The 22,000-nt window shown below is 31.2% G+C and overlaps 1 protein-coding gene and 1 pseudogene across 1 annotated transcript; both read left to right on the top strand.

Moving 5' to 3' along the window:
• The first annotated feature begins 12,771 nt into the window (after window positions 1-12,771).
• Window positions 12,772-15,075, top strand: LOC143576656 (uncharacterized). Its single transcript, XM_077060699.1, has 4 exons — window positions 12,772-12,848; window positions 14,130-14,323; window positions 14,401-14,552; window positions 14,907-15,075. The coding sequence occupies exons 1-4, from the start codon at window positions 12,782-12,784 to the stop codon at window positions 14,995-14,997; spliced, it is 504 nt and encodes a 167-aa protein (XP_076916814.1). The 5' UTR covers window positions 12,772-12,781; the 3' UTR covers window positions 14,998-15,075.
• Window positions 15,076-16,083: 1,008 nt separating this feature from the next.
• On the top strand, window positions 16,084-17,589 carry LOC143576644 (pentatricopeptide repeat-containing protein At5g46100 pseudogene; annotated as a pseudogene).
• Window positions 17,590-22,000: the final 4,411 nt, after the last annotated feature.

Raw genomic sequence — 22,000 nt, 5'->3', positions numbered from 1 at the left:
AAAATATAAATTTTTATGATAATTATATATCTAAACGTTTATTATGATAATAGGTCTTAACTCATATTTATTTAAAACTAATTGTACGTAAACCCGATTTTATAACAAACAATGGTTCTTATAATTAAATAATAACAAAAATCCGTAGAGATAAATCGTTTAATCCATAACATAACAAACATAATTGTAACTCAAATCATATCGAATCCTAAAGTCATCATATGTATTATATTATTATAATTCACTCATTACATCATTTAATTATGATCCTTGTTGGTAATTCTCGAAGGTTGTGATTATCGTTCTTGTCGTGTTCGTTCCCATTTGGCTTAATCCATCAGGTGAATTTGATCATTCCCCTTTTTATCTACTGTTTTCAAATGTTTTGGGGACATATGCATGCTTATTCATATTTTCTATCTATATATATACACAAAATCGTAAATATAATCATTGTGTGAATATCAGTTGAATGCTATTTGCTAGTTGCTATATGTTTAATTGTTTACTTGATAACGTTTCGGAGAGGTCCAACATATCCCCTTGTAGAGGGTTCTCATTAGTATGATCATACGCTCGTCTTAGTAACTGGAGCCCGATTCGCTTGGCAAAGGTAAAACGACAACCTTAGTCATTGTAATCAATGCCCGATTCGCTTGGTAACGATTTCATTGGCACACATGATTTGGTTATATGCATATTTGTTATGATTCGATTGATTATTATCACATGGTTGGTTTGTGCATTTATCATTTATCATTTATCAAACTATATACATATATATGCTATTATTTAATGTTTTAAAATTGGTAATCATCTCACTCAACATGTTTTGTTGACAAACTCCATTTTCTACGCATATGCAGGTTGCTTAGATTGAAGTTTGGATATTTAGTAAAGACCATAGGTTATATTGAAGACAAACTTAAATTTAATTGATTGTATTTATTTTGTTGAATTGTTTTGTTGTATTTGATTATTGTGTGTATATTTGAATTAAAAGAATTAATTAGATATTTTCATTTATAATTGTGATAGTATATTCGAGCTGTGAGCAATCGGATCACGCTCCGGCATTTCCATCTTAGGTTGGGTTGTGACAAGACATACATTAATTGTAACTACACAACGTTTTAAAGTGTGCTTACACCACAATCACATTACGTAGCTATATTTGCATTATATAGATAAGCTTACACTACATTAGTTGATTGAAATCAAAGAGGAAAAAATCACATTTGAGATCATATGATGATGATAGTAATAAAAATTAAAATAATAATAATAATAATTTGTAACTTACCGTTTGCTAGTAATTTATCATTAATTATTAAACCATTAATGAGAATGAGTTACAAAACAAAACACTTTATATTTCACTAATATACCCTTGTATATAAATAATCAGAAAATAGAAAAGAAATCATGTGATTGGTTATAATCTCTTCTTGCACTTCTCGCAATAATAAACACTTCTGAAATTAACCTAATCATATATATATATATAGGCTTGAATTCAATGGAGAAATCATATTAGTGTGAGAAGTTGAAGAAATTCTTTGCACCAATCAAAAATTTTCTTTTAATTAAATTCAAGGGTAAAATGGTAAAGATTGAATTTCTTATATTTAGTAAGTATTGAATTTTTATAAGTTTCAATTCTGTTCTCTAATTAATTTATCTATGTGTTAGTTAAATTTAAGAAACATTCTAATTTTTTTTGTCGAGTCGTATATCAATTTTCTGATCAGTTTTTAGTCTTTTCTTTTTTAACTTGGTATTTTATTGGATAAAAATGAGCAATATCAAATGAGATGGGTATATATAAGAGTATCCTACACGAACTTATACTACACCTACACATGAGTGCAACATTCAAAATAACAACTTTAAATATAAAAACCAATCCTAAATTCTTTTAGCCATGCAAATCTTAATATGTCTAATAGTAAAGATTCTTGAATCTTGATAAATAATTTGTTGTAACCCATTTTAACTTCAACGTGATTGCTGTTAACGAATCCATAGCTTTCGCCTTTTTTTTTCTAATATCCTTCCGTTTTTTCTTACAAAATAAAGCCTGCACAAAGTAAATTACCATTAGATCGAATAATATTGGGCTTGAACAGTTGAACAGTGGCTTCCCTATTTTGTCTAGAATATTTGCAAGCCCCAAATTCATTTTAGACTTCTCATAAGAAAAAAAAAACAAAGCAAATAAACGTAATTATCATATTTTATAGAAAAAAAATAATATACACAATGCTAAATGACGGTAACAAATTTTTCTATTTTGAATCACAAAATAGATCTATAATAATAAAAAACCTACAGAAAACATTCTCTTTTTTACTTTTTTTTTTGGTTTTTGCATGTGTGTTGGTATACTTCAAACAATGTATTATTTGATATATCTGTGTGGTTATCTACATATATTAAAAATAGTTTTTACTGCATAATAACATAAACACTCCCACATTTTAAAATTTAGTATGATGTAGTTTAAGGTATTGTGCTATTGGTTTTTTAATATATATATTCCTACATTAAAACTCCTGCACACCTAAAATCTAGTCATACACACAAGTCTACATCCATATTTACACAAAATTATTTTTATAAATAAATATTCCTACATAGCTAAAACCTATACAATAGTTTTCCCTACATAATAACATGAATCGTTGTATATCACTACACACAACAATAGATTTTCTTACACAATAACACGAATAATCCTACATCACTACACAAAACAATGGGCCTACATCACTACACAAAACAATAGTTTTCCTACACAACGAAACATAGTTTTCCCTACACGATAACATGTATAGCCCCACACAACTAACATTTAGAATGGTGTAGTCTAAAGTATGTTTCATTGGTCTTCCTACATGCCTCAAGCTTACTACTACACACAAACACAACACCAACATTTGGATCCATGTTCGTGGTGTTCATGTTAGTATGTGTTATTAGTGTAGGATAGTGTTAACTGAGATCCCAAGTATACGACAAGTAATAACACCAAAAAAAATAAAAAAAACAAACTCAATACAAATGTTTTCTTAGGTTATTCCAACACAACACAAAATGGTTTTCTTAACGCAAGAGAACAACTATTCCTACATAGCTGAATTTTATAATATAAAACCCCATTGTTACCCTAACACAATTTAAGCTATTAACCATCAATTATCGGTTTCTGTTAACTTCTACTATTGATAGGAAACAACCTCCACCGACTGACATCTTTTTATATCACAAATCACCTCATAAAAAGCCCTAATTTATACCAAAATCAACAAATCGAGACTGCAAAAGATAGGGTTGAGTTCAATGGAGAAGTCATATTAGTGTGAGAAGTTGGAGAAATAAGTCAAAACAATCAGAATTTTCTTTTTCTCATTTTAATTAATTATATGGGCATATTAGTAAACATAATCATTTGTTATATATGGTAAGTATTAATAATTTATTTGAAGATTTAAAATCAATTATTCTCAATACAATCTACAACGCTTAATATATATACGTACACATCACACAAAACAACATGACTGCTCCCAGACAATACAATAATATACACACATAATTGGTCCTACACACATACCAAACTTAATTAAACTTTAACCAACAGTACACACAATATATCCTTCACATGTATTAAAGAATAAAAATTGAAAACATTAAAACATAACAAAAGGTTTTAAAACATATACGACATTATTTTAACAAGTTTCCATTGTACATGTTTTATTATAAAACATCATAAACACATAATATACAGCACCTTCCTACATCATCTTGTGACTACTATACCTGTAATATATAAAGATTGTAGACATATCAACAAATACGCACAGCTAGTATATTACCATATGAACAAATAACACATATATTTGTACCTACACAACCAATCTATCCATACATGAATCATAAACAGATAACCCTACACATAACTACACAAAACTAATTTATTAGCATATATCCCTTCACATAATTGATAAACCTCCATGGACCTATCCATCCCCTATTCATGTTTTCTTTTTAATATATGAATTATAGTGTAGTGTAGGAAACTCCACAAAACTACATTTTTAATACAATAACTGACCAATTAAAAAAGATTTATACTAGAGCTAAACATAAAAAAACAAACTAAACCTTTAAAAAAGGATTATGCCAAACACATATGCATCCCTACAGTTCATCAAAATCCATTTTTTTTGTTAGAGATCAAATTTAAAGATGTCAAAATTGTAAATGAGTATATAAATTAGTGTAGGTTTATATGAAACAAAAGAAAATTCATCGGAATTGGTATAACATAAAAACCCTAATTTTGTCCCCAAATAAGTAATTCAATCAACGAATGTTACGAACTACTAAATCATCAAAATAACAAAAATTGATCAAGAACATATAACTAACCTTCACAACTGTGGCCTCCTGCACCTCTGAATCGGAAACTAGAAAAGCTAGGGTTTAATAAAGAAACATCACTTTATAAAAAAATTGATGATTAATCTTGACTACTTAATGAGGAATGCATGAATCGACATCCAATTTGTGAAGATTGTGTTGTGGTGTGTTAATTAAGAGAATTTTGGTAAGTGATAACTAAAAAGATGAAAGCACGAACAATCGAATTATCATGGACAAATCTGATGTTTCCATGTTTGTTATAAGAAAGAAATTACAAGACTGCCTTTTTTTTATTATTAAAATTCATTAAAAACAGTTACCAATAATTACAAAAATGCCACAAACAATGTAGGCCATAGATCAATATATCTAATGGTCAGGATTCACTTCTCCAACTTCTCACTCTAATTTCATTTCTTCACTGAACCGTCCCCTATATATATATATATGAGGATGGTTAAGGAGAGAAGCCATTTTAATGTGAGAAGTGTAAGAAATGAATTATGACCATTGATTAAATTGATCAAGGGCCTACATTAGTTATGGAAGATTTGTAAATATTGGTAACTAGTTTTAATGAAGTTTAATTAAAAAATGTTAGTCTTGTAATTTCGTTGTTATTTTAAATTAAGAAACCTACTTATAGTTTAAGAGGATCATTTCCATGCTAGTGTCATGCATGTATAAGTCAAATCAAGTAAAAGTTTTATCTATACATACAATTTCCATGATTGATGATTCATGCCTAAATTAACTCAATTATATCACCCTCTAAAATATGAGTTTCAGAAGTTGTGATCCCCAATCTTTAATCTTTGGCTATTAACCCTTCGATAAATTTAATTAATTAAATTATAATAAAATAAAAGGTATAAAAAGTTTTAATTTTTTTTCTTCTCTATCTTGATTTTCTCCTAAACAGATAAAAATTCTTCTTATCCAAATACATTTTTTTCAACTCAACTTATCTGCTTCTATCAACGCATAAGCTTCTTAATAACCATCAAAGAATATTTTTTTCTCACTTAACATACCTACATAAACTTTCTCATATAACTTCAATTTCTTCCTACACAATCATATTTTTTCTTATACGTCTTTATGTTCTTCTAACAACTTTTTAGTTTTTAATACACATTTATAAATTCTTCCTACATCTCTGCAGCTACTTCCTACTCATCTAAAAATTGTTCATACACGGCTTCAAGTTTTTCCTACATCTTTTCAAATTCATCCTACATATCTGTACATTTTTCCAACATACTGTAATTTATTCCTACACAACTACTATTTCCTCGTATATAAATAGGATTTGTTACTACACAATCATAAATATATCCTACACATGCCAAGGAAGTAGGATACGTTTTTTAACCATTGTGATTGACTTGTTTTGTTGTTATTAATTTATCATGTATACTTCATCAAATTATCATCATATGTTAATTACTACTAATATCAATGTTGTTGTTGTTGTTATTATTATTATTAATATTATTATTATTATTATCAAATAAGTGTTGGTGCTTTCTCTTTTATAATAAAACTAATTATTTTGTTAATATAAATTGAATTTTAACCTAAAACAAAGTGCTGACAATATTATTAATAGATTACCTTGTAAGACTTTTGGATGATTAAAACAAAAGGAAAATAAAGAATGCAAAATTTCACTACTTGAATTCAAATTAATTTCTTAAGATTTTATTCACACTAAAATAATGAATGTATGAAATATATATATACATCAATGTATTATTTGAGCTAAAATTTGAAATAAGTAATTAATTTACACAATATCTTATAGATGCGTATCTATGTAATTGTATTCCTTACGAAATTCAATATTTTAATCTTTTAGTGTAGTTTAGTAGAATTTAATTTGGATACTTAAAATAGTGCCAGTTACCAAATTAATTTATTCATTCATATTACTTTTATACCCTCATAATAAAATTAATTACAATATGAAAAGAAAACTTTTGATTGGTTATAATAACTTATCGCATTTCTCGAACTAAGATTACTTCTCACATGAACTTAAACATATATATATATATAAGGTAAGGATCATAAGAGAACCTTTTGCAAATTGAGAACTTTGGAACCATTTTGGACCAATAAAAAAACATCTAAAAATATTTAAAAAATTATAAAACAAAAAAAATCAAAAATTTTAAAAAGGTAAAAAAACCAAAATTATTATATTTCATTTCGGTGTCATAAAAATAAAAAAATAAAAAAAATACAAAAAAAATTGAATAATTTGTATTATACATATACACATGTGTATAATTTAATTTAATCTCTAGTTACGTAATATACACATATTTACATTATCATTTGTCTTAAATTATACATATATGTATAATAAAAAACATATGTGTACATATATATATATATTATACATATAGGGTTGATTTATTTTATAAAAGCCAACAACAAAAATAAGAAGTGTGAGAAACCATAATTGATTGACATGTGTGAAGTAGGGACCAAGGATAAAAGGGTATAAAAGTAATAGTACATATTTTCTCACTCCACATGCTAGTCACATGTCAATTCACCTATCATTTTAAAACGTCTATAACTTTTTCATATGATATTAGTTTTTAAAACAAAAATCATCATAATAACAAGCGTTTTTTTATTTTTAATATAAGTATGACTTTGTTATGTAAAAATTAAAAAAAATACGTCATTGTGTCTCTTCGTCATTATGTCTTTCTATTTGTTATTGTGTTTTTTTTCGCCGTTGTGTCTTTCAAATCATAACTGTGTTTTTTTAAAATGCTAATAATACGATTATGTAATAATAATAATAATACGTAAATATAATGATAAAATAAGAAAAAATTATCTAATACATTAAACACAATGATGAATACATATTACACCATTACATGAAGCGTTATACACAATGATGAATGCATATAACACAATGATCTGAAACATAAAACACAATGGTGAATGCATATAACACAATGACCTGAAACGTAAAACACAATGGAAACTGCATATTACATAATGATATGAACGTAGCACACAATTACTAAAACACAATGATAAGTAGAAAGACAAATGATGAGCACAAAGACACAATGACGTAATCTTTGTTTTAATTGTTATCTTTAATATGAGTATCAGTTGATAACACAATGACCAAAATCTATAACACATTGTATAGAAAAACCCAATTAAAAATCATACGAATAACCAATAGCACAATATAAAAAACCCACTAATTTTTTTTATTTTTATATAACAATATAATACTCATATTAAATATTGAAAAACGCTTGTTATCATGGTGAAATTAAAAAAAAATAATAATGTTGCATGAAAAAGTTATGGAGGTTTTAAAATGATGGATGAATTGACATGTGTCTAGCATGTGGAAAGAGAAAGTCAACAAAAATGGGTTATGTCACACCCCGACCAAAGGCGGCGGAACATGCCGAGGTGTAACGATTGTCCATAAGCACATGACACTAATTAAAGTGACAGTATTTAATAAACTCATTTCATTTCACAACGTCGAAAATGTCACATAGCAATTATCCATAAAATAACCATAAACAAGATATCACAAAATATGGCAAATTGATATTGTTCATTTTTACTAATATCCTAAGGTCTTTGATGTCGTTTTCTTCACAATCATAAATCAACCAAGATGCAAACCTGCAACGTTTCATAAAATAAAGTTTGTCAACACAAAGGTCGGTGAGCAATTCATAAGTTTAATCATATTAGTATATAATAAAGATAGCCACAAAATTTGCATACGAAACGATAAATAAAAGTGGTAATTTGGACAAATAGATATCGCTAAACACATTAGCGACACCTAGCTATAAGGGGATGCCAAATAGTCTAGGATTTTATAGTTATCGTTAATTGCATTACGTTAACGACACCTTGCTATAAGGGGATGCCAAATAGTCTAGGATTTTATAGTTCCACCAATCAAAAGCGATAAACACATAGGCATATAAGCATAGAACACCAAATCGAGCAATTATTTAGGTAAAGTATACAACTACGTTTGTGGTTTAAGATTCAAATATAAAGCATTTTGTTGAATAAGTATGAAATGTCACCCCCAAAATAAAAGATGGAAAATGAGGTATGAAGTACTCACCTTCAAGTGGTAAACTTGAAAGATGATAATTTGGAGATTTGTCGGAACGACGAGTTTAACACACAATGCCTAAAAAGAAAAGAAGTATTGAATTTAGAAAGGTTGTCTTGAAGGTCTTTAAACAAAATAAATGTTGAGAAATGTAAATAATTAAAGTTCAAGGTTTAAAATGTGACTATTTAAGAATTTATAATAATAACCCTTTAAAAATGTAAGTTTGCTCGAAACCGGGTTAAAGTATCTAACCTTAATATTTACTCAACCTATGTTAAGTAATAAGGTGGGTAAAATGCAAGAATGCAAATCCCTTTGTAATAAAGATACTAAAACGGGTTTTTTTTATCGAGTGTTCGGGTTGTCGGTTCGGGTCTTGATAATTGGTCAAACCCAAAGTCAACTTTCCAAAATATTGAATGTTATGAGATAACTCAATAAAATTTAATAAGACTTAACCAAGTATGTAGTTCCATTGTTTTAGAACTAACAATGCACGTTAAGCGAGTGTTCGGTTTTGTCGGTCCAAACTTTGTTATGAGATCAAGTTGGATCCAACATTTCCAAGTACTTAAGAAAATATTTAAAAATCAATTTGTAACTATTTTTAAAGAAATATACAAGTCTTGATGGCTAAAAAAGAAAAAAAACACACTTGTGTGTCTTAAGCGAGCAAGAATCGGTTTGGTTCGGTTTCCATCTTACAACAAGTTCATATATGGTTTCCACATGTCCAAACACTAAATAACTTGTATAATAATGTACAAATAAAAAAATACCAAAAGTTAACAATAAATCCTTTAAACAAAAGTTCGGTTTTCGGTTCGGATCGTGTTTCAGGTTAAGACCGAGGTAAGATTCTACAAACCCATAACCATAGAATTTGTAAAAATGATTTTAGAAACTTAGATCTAACACTAAGTATGTTTAAACAAACAAAACTAGTAACAAAGTTCGGTTTACGGTTTAGAGCTATTTACGGTTAAACCGAAGCATAGACTCTTAAAACCCCATAACCATGGAACTTGTAAACATGACCAACAAACTAAAATAAGCAAGATTAATATGTATGAACAAGTTATATAGATGTATATATATCAAGGACAAGAAGTCCTCCATGAAGCCTTGCCTTATGGGGTCCGAAACCTCACCGACCGGAATCGAAGAAGTAACTACCAAAGGTAAACAAGGGTGTATATTATATATATGTTGCACAACCATAAACAAGTATTAATAAGGCTACATAAACTAATTAAGATGAAAGACCAAAATCCTTCAAGAACACTTAAGAAGATAACATTGAATCTTTGATGTTTGAGAGAGTTTTTTTTTTTTTGGAGTTGTAGCAAGGGAAAATGAAGAGGAAAGGTGGTGTATATATAGGGTAATGTTGGTGGTCAAATATGGGTGTGAGACACAAGAGTTTTCATACAAAATGGATCAAGACAAAAACACAAAACAACACAAAAAAATAAAATAAATAAATAATAAATAAATAAATAAAAATAGGATGTTTTCAAGACCCAACAAGTGTGAAACAACATTGTAACATAAATCCATCATTTTGATTATAACATAAGCTTCGGTTTACAAATCGGGTCGGTTTACATAATAAACAAATACAAAAACGAATACAAATAAGACCCGAAATTGACGAATGTCACAGGTTATTACCTTTATGCCCTTCTCATCAATTTATTTTCTTAAATTAATCTCTACCATTCAAATCTAAGATCAATAGATTAGATTTCTTCTCACCTTTCTCATTTTTGTTGTCCTTTGTATTTTAACTTTACCCTATACATATATGTATCATTTAGCTAAATCGAGATTTTTGTTTCGTTTTTTTTATAAAACCGAGATGATAAATAAGAATTTTGGTTTTTTATTTTTGTACAAATGATTGTCATGTTCTTATGTAATGATCAATGCTAAACACATGGATAGTTGCTTTGTATATTAAACATGATTTGTGCGTATTGTTGGTTGGTAAATCATGGGTTGATGTAGGATCTATGTTAGTTGTTGTACACCCTGCTTCCAACAAACTCTTTTTGGCTTTGTGTTCATTTCTAATTTCTCATTAAATAGAAGTTGCATGCACTCAATTAACTTGCCTTAAAATGATTAAGGTATATTGGTTTTTAATGGTCACAACTATTGTCTTTTGGTCACTGCTGGTCCCAACTAATGAATTGGCTACTGATGGTCCCAATTTTTAAAGTATTTGTTCCTAATGGTCCGCGACTAACAGAATCCTAACCAAGTACAAATTTGTTCCCGGAACCACCGCCAATTGACTCACTGCAACCACCACCAATTGACTCACCGCTAACCAACTACCACCACTTGAGCACCATCAACCGATTTTGACGATGTTTCTTAGGTTTCCGACGACCTCAATAGTTGGGGCTTTTACTAGAAAAAGGTTCCTAAAGGTCCGATACGAAGTTACCAAGATGTTTGGGACGAAAATGTTGAGTTTTCGGGGGGAAAAATTGAGTTTTCCGGCCAAAACGCGGACCGTTATGAACAAATACTTTAAAAGTTGGGATCATTAGTAGTCAATTCATTAGTTGGGACCAGCAGTGACCAAAAGACAATAGTTGGGATCATTAAAAACCAATATACCAATGATTAATAAACCATTTATTAAGTTGGATCGTGGGTTAAAAATTGGTTTTGGATAATCATGTATTAAGTTTTTTTAAGGGAAATTTCCCAAAATAGCCTTATTTTGAAAATAGATTCCAGTTTTGTCCTCCAAACTTAATAATTCAAAAAATGGCACTCTCTAACTCATCTTTGACCATGTGTTAGGAAATCTAACACGTCTTTGACGACATGTTAGCATAACACGTCGTCACAGACGCGTTGGATTTCCTAACACATGGTTAAAGACGTTAACATGTCGTCAAAGACGCGTTAAATTTCCTAACACATGGTTAAAGATGAGTTAGGTCTCCAAACACGTAGTCAAAGATATATTAGCACCAAACGCATAGTCGAAGACATGTTGGCTTTTTGTGTGTTTTTTTAATATTATTTTTTAACTACTTTTACTTATATTTTTTTTTCTTTTATAACTTTTAATATATAAAAGTTTTATATTATTTCGAATATACCGACGGACATGCTTACTTTTACCTACTGACCGACATAAACTTACTCAAACTCAAGCCGTGCCAAATCAATATCGAAATGTTCAATAAAAATTGACCCCGCTCGGTTTTAAATAAAATTTATGTTGGTCAGTAGATAAAAGTAAACATTTCTCGTCGGTATATTCGAAATAATATAAAATTTTATATATTAAAAGTTATAAAAGAAAAACAAATATGAGTAAAACTAGTTATAAAAATATAATCTTAAAAAAAAAACAAACAAAAAGCTAACATATCTTTGACGATGCGTTTGATGCTAACATATTTTTCACTACGTGTTTGGAGGCCTAACTCATCTTTGACCATGCTAACACGTCATCAAAGACGCGTTAGATTTCCTAACACATGGTCATGAGTTAGAGAGAGCTATTTTTAGAATTATTAAGTTTGGGGGACAAAACTAGAATCTATCTTCAAAATAAGGCTATTAAGGCTATTCGGGGAATTTTCCCTTTTTTTAAGTGTTGATGCTTTTGGGTTTTGCTAAAACTATTTAAAGTTATGATGATTTCTTGAGTTTTATAGGTGTTAATTTTTTGTGCCCCTTTGTTACTATTTTTAAAACTTGAATTCAAAAAATTTAAAATTGACAATTCAAACCTTTAAAACAGGGATTCCAAGAACGATTTTTAAGTAGAAAGAAATCATGTGGAGATAGAGATGGTATCACACTGGTTGGTGGTCATGAATTGTATAGGGTGGTTTTTTTGTTTTTAGTCTTTTTTTTTATAGAAAGTATTAAATGTTATAAACAAATGTTAATCGACGACCGATTTCGTTGTAATGCGTGGACGTTGTTATTTTTCGGTTACACTTTGCGGGGGCCAAAATACTAGCTTATTTATTCCATTTCCATTTCCATTTCCATTTCCATATACACGTTCCGTACATTACTATACGGGATATACCCCACCTGTTTAGCCCCGTGTAGCCTAAAAGGATAAGCAATTCAGTGACACAGAAAGAAATCTACATATTTAGATATTACAAGATATTTACACAAATACAAGACAACATCACTTCAAGTCTTCACACTTGAAAATAATAAATGGAGCTTTCTTTGCTGACCATTAATCCTGTTGCTTCATCTTCATCTTCATCTTCATCATCTACTTGTAAGATCTTTTCCCATTTTAACCCTGTTTTCCAGCAAATTTCGATAACCAGTTTATGCTGTGTATGAACCCTTGATAGTTTGTTGTACTCTGTTCTTTTATTAGAGTTAACCTCCTTAATTTGTGAAAGTTATGATTGATGTTTGTTACTACTTGGTAAGGTGGATAATGAAATTTAGATTAGGGTTTGAGTTATATATGAGGTGTGTTTCTTGATTGAAAGATGCTTCATACTTCTGTTGTCTTGTGATAATAATGGTGGAAATCCTATTTTCAACAATGGCGAACTAGGGGTGTAAAGTGTAAACTAGCCGAGCCAAGCCAAGCCCTCGGCTTGTTTAACTTTCACATAGCTCGAGCTCGGCTCGTTTTGATCTTTATTTCTAAAGCTCAAGCTCGGCTCGTGAGTAGTTTTTCAAGCTCAAGTTCGGCTCGTTAATATTTACAATTATTTTTAGATATATTTTTTTAATTATAATTTTAAATATAACATAATATATATTATTTAGTTGTTTTTTTCATAACATAATAATAATTAATTATTATTATTATATTGTAAAAATTATATAAATGGCATGCTCATTTAGGCTTGCAAGCCGACGGGCTCGATTAGTGAAACTCGGGCTCGGGCTCGTTTATTAAACGAGCTTACTTTTAGGCTCAAGCTCGGGCTCAGGCTCGTTTAAGTTCGGCTCGATTGAGCTTTTTCACGAGCCGATCTCGAGCAGCTCGGCTTGTTTGCACCCCTAGGGGAACCTATATATAACATTAAAATTTATGAATGTGGAGAATCGTTGTGGGTTGCATCATTTGAATAGCCAGCTGCCTCACGCTTGCTCGAAATCAGCTTGCAAAAGTGAGCCGAACCGAGCTTACTCATCTAAATTTGGGGCCGAACTCGAGCCAGGGTGAGCTCACTGCTCAGTCACTGACTCGCTCAAGTTAAGTTAGCCATTTAAGAAGCTCAACTTTTATAAGGAAAATGAAACACATGTATTTTTTGCTGTTATGTTTATCCATATGTGTAAGAAATATTACTTTTTGTTGTTATATCTATCCATGTGGAGACAAAAGTTTTAAAAAAGTTAACAAGCTGGCTCGAGCTAAAATTTCAGCTTGTTAACACAAGGCATCACTTGTTATGGTTCAGTATGATGTCGGCCTAACATGATAGTAACAGCTGCTATTTTGATTGTGACCATAGTCCGATTATATTAATCTTTTCATGAATTTCATGTTACTAGACATCTCATCTGGTCTTACTTTTGGTGTATGAAACAGCAAGGAAATTGAAGTTTAATGACTATATCACGTTCTATAGAAGTTGTTGCATCACATTTCCTACAAAGGCAAAAGACACCTTAGTGACATATGGATTACCAGAAACAGCGACTTCTGTTGCAGTTGCCGCCACTGTTGTGGGTGCAGCCGCCACCCTTCTGGCTAGGAGAACCAAATCTGAAGAGGCAGCCCAGGTATATTCAAACTATAAATGAAAAATGCACTTTTGTATTATTGTTCTAATTCGTGTTTATTTGAAACACACGCATAGGTGGTTCCCACAAGAACTTGTGATGATTGTGGCGGTTCGGGGATATGCCCCGAATGCAAAGGTGAAGGATTTGTGCTCAAACGATTGTCGGATGGAAGTGCTGAAAAAGCCAGATTGAATGCCAAGAATATGGCTACTAGATACACGGCCGGGTTAGTATTGAATTTTTGTTACGCACACAAGATACATGTTTTGTTTGTTGTCATAAGAACCGGTTAGTGAAAACTCACGGGCCCCACCAATACACCGCTAACCTGTGGGACTGAATTTTTATTCCACACAAGTTACGTGTTTTTTTTCTAGCCATTAGTGAAAACTCATGGGCCCCACTAATACACTGCTAAGTGCTAACCGGTGGTTGGTGATGGGACTAAAATTTTGTTGTGTCCACAACAAGCATGTTTTCTTGTGGACCATGAGAACTTAAGGGTCACACAAATACCCTTACAGGGTTCACAAGAAACATGGTGTTTTGAACTAAAACCAACATAATGTTGTTTTGACAGGCTACCAAAGAAATGGAGCTACTGTACGAAGTGTTTGTCGGCTCGATCTTGTAAATCCTGTGACGGCAGTGGAAAGTTAGCTTTTAATTAGTTCCAGGAAACTTGGAGAGATTATTGTGGATACTCCTGCTGCAATTTTTTTGACATCTTTCTGTAAAGTAAAGATTGTTCTCTTGTAATGCCATTATGGGAATTTGGTTCTTATTAATTTTCTTGTATCTTAGTTGACAGATCAAAAACTTATAAAAGAATGTATTTACTCCGACCAAATGCATTGATGGTAATAACGCCGCCACCAATCGCTTTTGGTTCGGAAGCAAATTTGCTATGAGTATCGCGACAAAAGAACCGTAGATGGTTGTAACTTAGAAATGATTTGTAAAATTAAACTTACTAAATCGTCATGTTTTTTAGATGATAATAAGGGCACCTAAACACCGAAAATAAGCTTATATTGTTCATAATCTAGAGAAAACTTTTTGGGACATGTTTTTCCACACTAAATAACACCAAATTTAGGGTGTTACAACTTGCTATACTATATTGTGTTACTAGGGTAATCGAAGATAATGTGACAAGTATCTTCAATTCAATTATTTTTATTTATTAGTATGGAGATGGACTAGAGATTTAACACTTATATGAAGTGTTATAAAAATTTAATGCATGATATAAATTTAGTGAATGTAATATTGGAAATTTGGAATTCAATTTAACATGCTACTTGAATTTAATATTTTACTATGTGTAAACTTAAAAAATTAATCAGAGCCCATTATGGTTGTGGACATAAATGTGAGTCGGGTAAGGCCCAACAATAAGCCGGATTATAATTCACAGTTTGCACTTTGCGGCCGCCTAATTCTTCACCGGCTTCTTCCTAAACGTTGTCGTTTGGTTTGGCAAGCCATGCAACGCGCCTGGTATCTCCGGTCAACCACTGCAGCCACACTCGCTTAATATTATTAACCAGGTGATAGCCCATCACTCGTGCATTTGATGTTCCAAAACGACAGTTTTTAAAAATGCCCACCAACTGTTTGATAAAATGCCTGAAAGAAATGAACTCATCCCACAGCTCACAAGTACCCCCAATTTTCACCCAATTGCTTGAGCTTTGATCTGGGTAACGTTAAATATACTTAAAGGTGGTAACTTGAGAAAGCAATTGTGAATTATGGTGATGAGAAGCAAATCAGTTATTCAATGGTCAAAGCAGATAACCACATCTCTAGTTGAGCAGCTGATCAAAGCCGAAAGAAACGTAGAAAAAGCTGTTATTGTATTCGATTCTGCGTCAGCTGAGTACGCCAATGGCTTCCGACACGACCACACGACTTACAAACTCATTATCTCGAAACTATTATCTGCAAATCAGTTCAAAAGAGCGGAAGATTTCATTGACCGAATGCAAAAAGACGACTGTAGAGTAACTGAAGATATTCTTTTATCCGTATGCAGAGCATACGGACGTGTTCATAAGCCTCATGACATGATGAGAATCTTTCAAAAGATGAAGGAATATGAATGTGAACCGACGTTAAAATCTTATGTCACGGTCATCTCAATTCTTGTTGATGAAAATCAAATAAAGGTGGCTTTGAAGTTCTACAAGTATATGAGACAACTCGGTTTCCCGCCAAATGTGCCTTCGCTTAATGTCTTGATTAAGGCCCTTTGCAAAAGTGGTCAAAGTCAAACCATGGACTCAGCGGTCAAAATATTTCGTGAGATGCCTAAGCACGGGTGCACGCCAGATGCATACACGTACGCCACTTTGATCAACGGTTTGTGTAGAATAAAGAAAGTTAACGAAGCGAAAAAGCTTCTAAAAGAGATGGAGATTAACGGTTGTTCACCAAGTGTCGTGAGCTACACGAGTTTGATTCACGGGTTATGCCAAGTTAATAACTTGGATGAAGCTTTGACTTTTCTTGAACAAATGGTGGCAAAACAGGTTGACCCAAACGTGTTTACCTACAGCTCAGTTATGAACGGGCTATGCAAAAACGGACGTAGTGATGATGCGATGAAGCTTATGGAAGTTATGATTAGCAAACACCATAAGCCGAATATGATAACTTACAGCACGCTAATTCATGGATTATGTAAAGAACGGAAGCTTCGTGACGCATTAATAATATTCGATAGGATGAAGCTTCAAGGGTTAAAACCGGATGCTGGGTTGTATTGGAAAATCATTGACATTTTTTGTGACGGTGAGAGATTTCAAGAAGCTGCAAACTTTCTTGATGAGATGGTTTTTGAGGGGATACCTATAAAGCGAGTGACTTGGAGTCTTCATGTTAAGATTCATAATACTGTGGTTCGAGGTCTTTGTAGGGTTAATGATGCTAACCGAGCTTTTCGGTTATATTGTAGCATGCGAAATAAGGGGATTTGTGTTGATTATGAGACTTTCGAGTGTCTTGTTGGTTTGTTTTGTGGGAAACGCGATATTTATAAGGCGGTTATGGTTCTTGATGAGATGGTTATTGATGGATGTATACCAGGTGAAGATATATGGAGTGATTTGGTGTGTAGAGTTTGGGGAAATCAAAAGGTGCAAGAAGCTGTTGACTTGATGAGTGAACTTGTGTCCGGAAATCAAAGTTAAAAAAGTTGTTTGTTGGTGATCTGATCGGTCCTTTTTCTCGTCGTTTTACTTTTTATGATAACTTATACGTTTTAAGTGAATGCGCGCCATGTATCAAACACATGATCACATAATCGCTAGGGTCAAACCAACATTGTCATTTTACTTTTTATGATAACCTTAAACCGATGGCTCAATCTAAAGTGTAGTAAGTCGTTTAGACGAAATTTTTGTCAAAACCGGACGAACCAGCCCATAATACAACAATGGGGAGAAAAATGTTGTAGCAATGATCAAAGTAGAAGATTTATTTACTTTCATATATCTCTTGTGCTATGTTTATACTTTATATGATAAAGTTTACAACATTTGTGGTGTAATTCTAACATATCTCATTACATTTGTGTTTGTATATGATAAGCGAATCGTAGTTAGTTTTCTTAACTAACTTGAGAACAACAAATAAATAAATTAATGTAAATATTAGTTTAATCTTATATTAGTCAACTAGTTTTATAACCCGTGTGATTTACAAGATGCTTAAAAAAACACAATTAAGCTATAGAAATTAAATAATTAAATTAAAAAAACCCTACATTTTATCAAATTAAATGGTTCTATAAGTTCAAATTATATTTTATAATGGATTATTCATACGAATACGTGCTATATTCTCACACAATTTTTCCATAATAATGAAAAATGCACTTAGTGCTTCTGTAAGTTGTGATTAATGGAATAACAAATTCTAACAAAAATGATAAGATGTTCATTATGAATGACAAAATAATATATTAAATTAGTATGGATAAAACACATTTTTGTATTACATTTTCGAAGGAGATTGATGAAAATTCCATGAATCTATGAAGATTGAATGAATATGTGAGAATGAAATTGCTATTCATTCATAATTTTTAATTGTCTTTATCATTTTTGATTTATAAATATCGTTCATTGAGTTTTACAACGTTCATCACCCACACTCAAAAGTGTATATAAATTGATTTAATATAAAAAGAATATATGATTTTATTAAAGATATAAATATTTTGATTATATTGACATAAATAACCACATATATTTAATCTCTATAATTTGGATAATTAGTTATTGATTAAAAGATAGATTGATATGTTTTGATTACATTTACATAAATATGTTTTCATTAAAAATAGAAGAATAGTTTGAGCAAGAAATTTATGTTATGAATGAATTTTTAAGTGACACGTGTCTCTAGTTATTTTCTTTTATTAAAATAGATAGATATCTTCTTTTATTCATATATTATAAAAAGGTGCATGCGCGATGCGGCGGGAAACACCGGTAAGCACGTAACATGGTAACTTTTTTTAATTAAAAAAAACTCTAAAAATACCATATTGAAAATAGAAAGAATTAAATGTTCGTTTTTATGGTATAGTTTTTTTTTAAATAAATATTAATGCATGAAAAACTTATAACCATTTAACAATCACGATAAAGTTGATTTAAAATAAAATTTAAAGAAATATATGGGTGAAGATCATGAGAGTGCAACGTGATTGGTATTTTTAAATTTTCCAAAAGTAAAGATTTTTAGGCAAAGTTCTTGGTTATTTTTTAATTGTGGATGGAAGTTTCTAAAAGGCAGATACGTCATTTTAATCTTTTAAAGACGTGCAAACACGGGTTGCATCATTAATAATAACATATGTAATATTTAAATTTTAAGATGCTCATCTCAAATATTTCATGTATGGTATTGTATTGATATACGGATATGGATATGGAGGTATATTATGTTACGAAACACAATTTTCCTTTATTCATACATTATATATTTAACAAACTAGAATCATCAAGCTTGATTGTAGGAGAATCCAGTCGGGCCGAAAAGTGTAAAGTTGGAGTCCGTAGCAATTATGGTGATATTCTCCCTTACCCCAAGTTCGATATTCGATTCTAGAGATCCAGTTGAAGGTAGTGTTGGATTACAAGCAGAGAGTGGTGTAGGAACACCTAGTCCACAGGATGATAAAAGTTGGCTAATAGTAGCTTGTAGTGAGCTCACGGAGAAGTTAAATCCTCCCGATTGACTTGTAGTGGTTGAGGCTATCACATTTCCGCCACACGATAGTTGGACGGTAGCATCTGTGATCAAGAAAAGATATAGAGATCACATACACAGTTACACACATCCATTTTGGATCTTTTTTATAATGTCTCAATAAACATAAGAGCTTAATTTGTATGTATGTTTTGCCTATTAATAAACATGGAGGGTATACATAGAGATGTAACTAGGACTAGTAACTTAGGGACAGAGAAACAATAAACATAAACGAGTCCAAACTTAAAACTTTGTATGAAATCAAGCAAAAGCAAGACTAACTAAGCCGCTAGGATTCAAATTCAAACCAAACCAAACCAAGTTCAACCATAAACATATAGCTCAAATAAGCCCAACGTTCGGTTTGGCTCGGTTTAGTTCGTGAAACAGTTAGACTCTCTTAAAATAGATTAACTAAAACCAGGCCATTTTCCTTGTTTCTCCATGTCAACCAAATAAGCCCAAAGACTTTACAAATCCTAACAATTTTATATATTACGATGAACTTTTCGGTATACAATTTAAGTATTAAAGTTAAAGGATATGAAGAGTACTAATTATAAAGTTGGAACGGTGATCTTACTTGGGAATGGATTGGTTATGATTGAGCCAACAAGATTAATAATACCATTCAAAGAACAAGGCACTATTCCCATGATCAACGAATTTGGAACAAGTTGGGCTTGAGGTTGTGCTGCCACTAAAGCAACCAGAATGGTGATTAAGATGATAGATTTAATTGCCATTGATATTTAACAGCTGTTGTGCTTGATACAAAGATGATCACAAAGCCACCTATTTATAAGGGAAGTTATAGCACAATGTAGCTTTCACATGTTTGAAAACAAGAACTCTAATTATTACCAATTTTTATTACATGAGGATTTTTGTGAATCAAACTCTTAAGGTTGTTTGACTTTCACATGGTGACATGCAAGTTAAGTATACACATCGTAATATTGTGGTGTTTGTCAACAAGCATTTATTTGTTTATCGTGCATGCATTTGTTCGTTTGTACTTACAACGTTGAACTTGTATATCCATATTCAATAAGCATGATTGGTGTTTTACAGAGGTGTAAGCGAGTTGAGCCAAGACGAGTACAAGCTAACCTAGCTTAAGATGGACTAAGCTCTATGCCTCCACTATGTATTTATAAATTATATTATAGGATACCATAGAGTGAGTTTTAATTCTGGCCGTCCGATGTAAATCCAAGATCGATTCTCAGCATTCCGATAAGCTTAAAAAGCATTTCCGGTTATTGTCAGATCCGAAACTTCTTTGTTCTGAACTAGGGCAATGGCAGATCCGAAAAGAGGTTATTGTCACCTTAGATAGTTTCTGGTTGTTTTATTCGTATTGATGAGAAATCAAATTTTTTAAAGATGCTGGTAAAGTTTTGAGGTCTGACTTGCCATGAGAGATGGTTGATATGTAGGTTATGTTCATGTTGAATTTGCCACCCCTGTTGCAACTCGAAAGGTTTGTTTTATCTCTTTCTTTTATACTTTTTCCCCATTTAAATTACTCTGTATTTTTTTCTGAAAATTTGGCATAGTTCTATTTGTACGCTCTCAAACTCAATTGAGATTTATTACTGCGAGACTAGATTTAATTTAGCTTTAGAAAAGGGTGCATACACTTTGAGTTACGGGTAAATGATTGTTTCCCGGTAAGTTTTAACACTCTGGTTTGTTTAATTTTGTTGTTACTATTCTACATTTAATAAGTTAGATGGAGAATTTACATTTAAATTGTGTTATACGTGTACAGTAGTGTGATAGTTTGTTGATTTTGGTATGTTGGTCAACTAATTTGAGATAGTATACTTTTTAAATCTTTCATAGGTTATTTGTGGGTATGTACAAGAATTTAATCACTATTCCCTACAAATGTAATTTCTCTGTTGGTTGTCGCAGATGCTAATAATACGTGGTACTAACTTTTGTCTAACTTTGCACGCAGCGTTACCATGTAGGTATCTTCAAAAGTATCTTCCTATGTTGACCAGGTATGTATTATATATGCATCCATTTAATGTTTAGACACTTCGGGCATGGAACCTTTAAATTACAGTATGTTGTACTTTTAACCACTTTACGATGTATTAGATCTATCTTTAGAGTTAGACCTATAGGTCTGAGGGTAATTTTGTATTTCGATATTTTTACACACTTGGATTAACTAGCATAAAAGTATTTAAGAGATTTATCGTGGGTTCATCGGGTTCTAAAAGAACTCAATTTATGCATAAAATATAAAATTGATGCTCACAAGGTATATAATATATATGCTATATGTAATTTTGTGGGGAATGATAGGAATTAGCATGAATATTAGTATTAGTATTTTATAATATTGGTTTTTGAAATGGATTTAGCCCATATGGTTTTGATCAATAC

The sequence above is a fragment of the Bidens hawaiensis genome, unplaced genomic scaffold (assembly GCF_021521415.1).
Source record: "Bidens hawaiensis isolate Kalapana, Puna unplaced genomic scaffold, B.hawaiensis_p1.1 tig00001461_1, whole genome shotgun sequence".
NCBI lineage: Eukaryota > Viridiplantae > Streptophyta > Magnoliopsida > Asterales > Asteraceae > Bidens > Bidens hawaiensis.
Note: the sequence above shows the minus strand (reverse complement) of the source record. Positions and strands in the feature narration are given on the sequence as shown.

Bases quoted from the DNA above. Each gene is read 5' to 3' on its own strand.
- LOC143576656 (XM_077060699.1), top strand. From the start codon at position 12,782: ATGGAGCTTTCTTTGCTGACCATTAATCCTGTTGCTTCATCTTCATCT. The intron at 12,849-14,129 runs GTAAGATCTTTT...TGTATGAAACAG, and splicing joins TTCATCTTCATCATCTACTT to CAAGGAAATTGAAGTTTAAT. The intron at 14,553-14,906 runs GTTAGTATTGAA...TTGTTTTGACAG, and splicing joins GCTACTAGATACACGGCCGG to GCTACCAAAGAAATGGAGCT.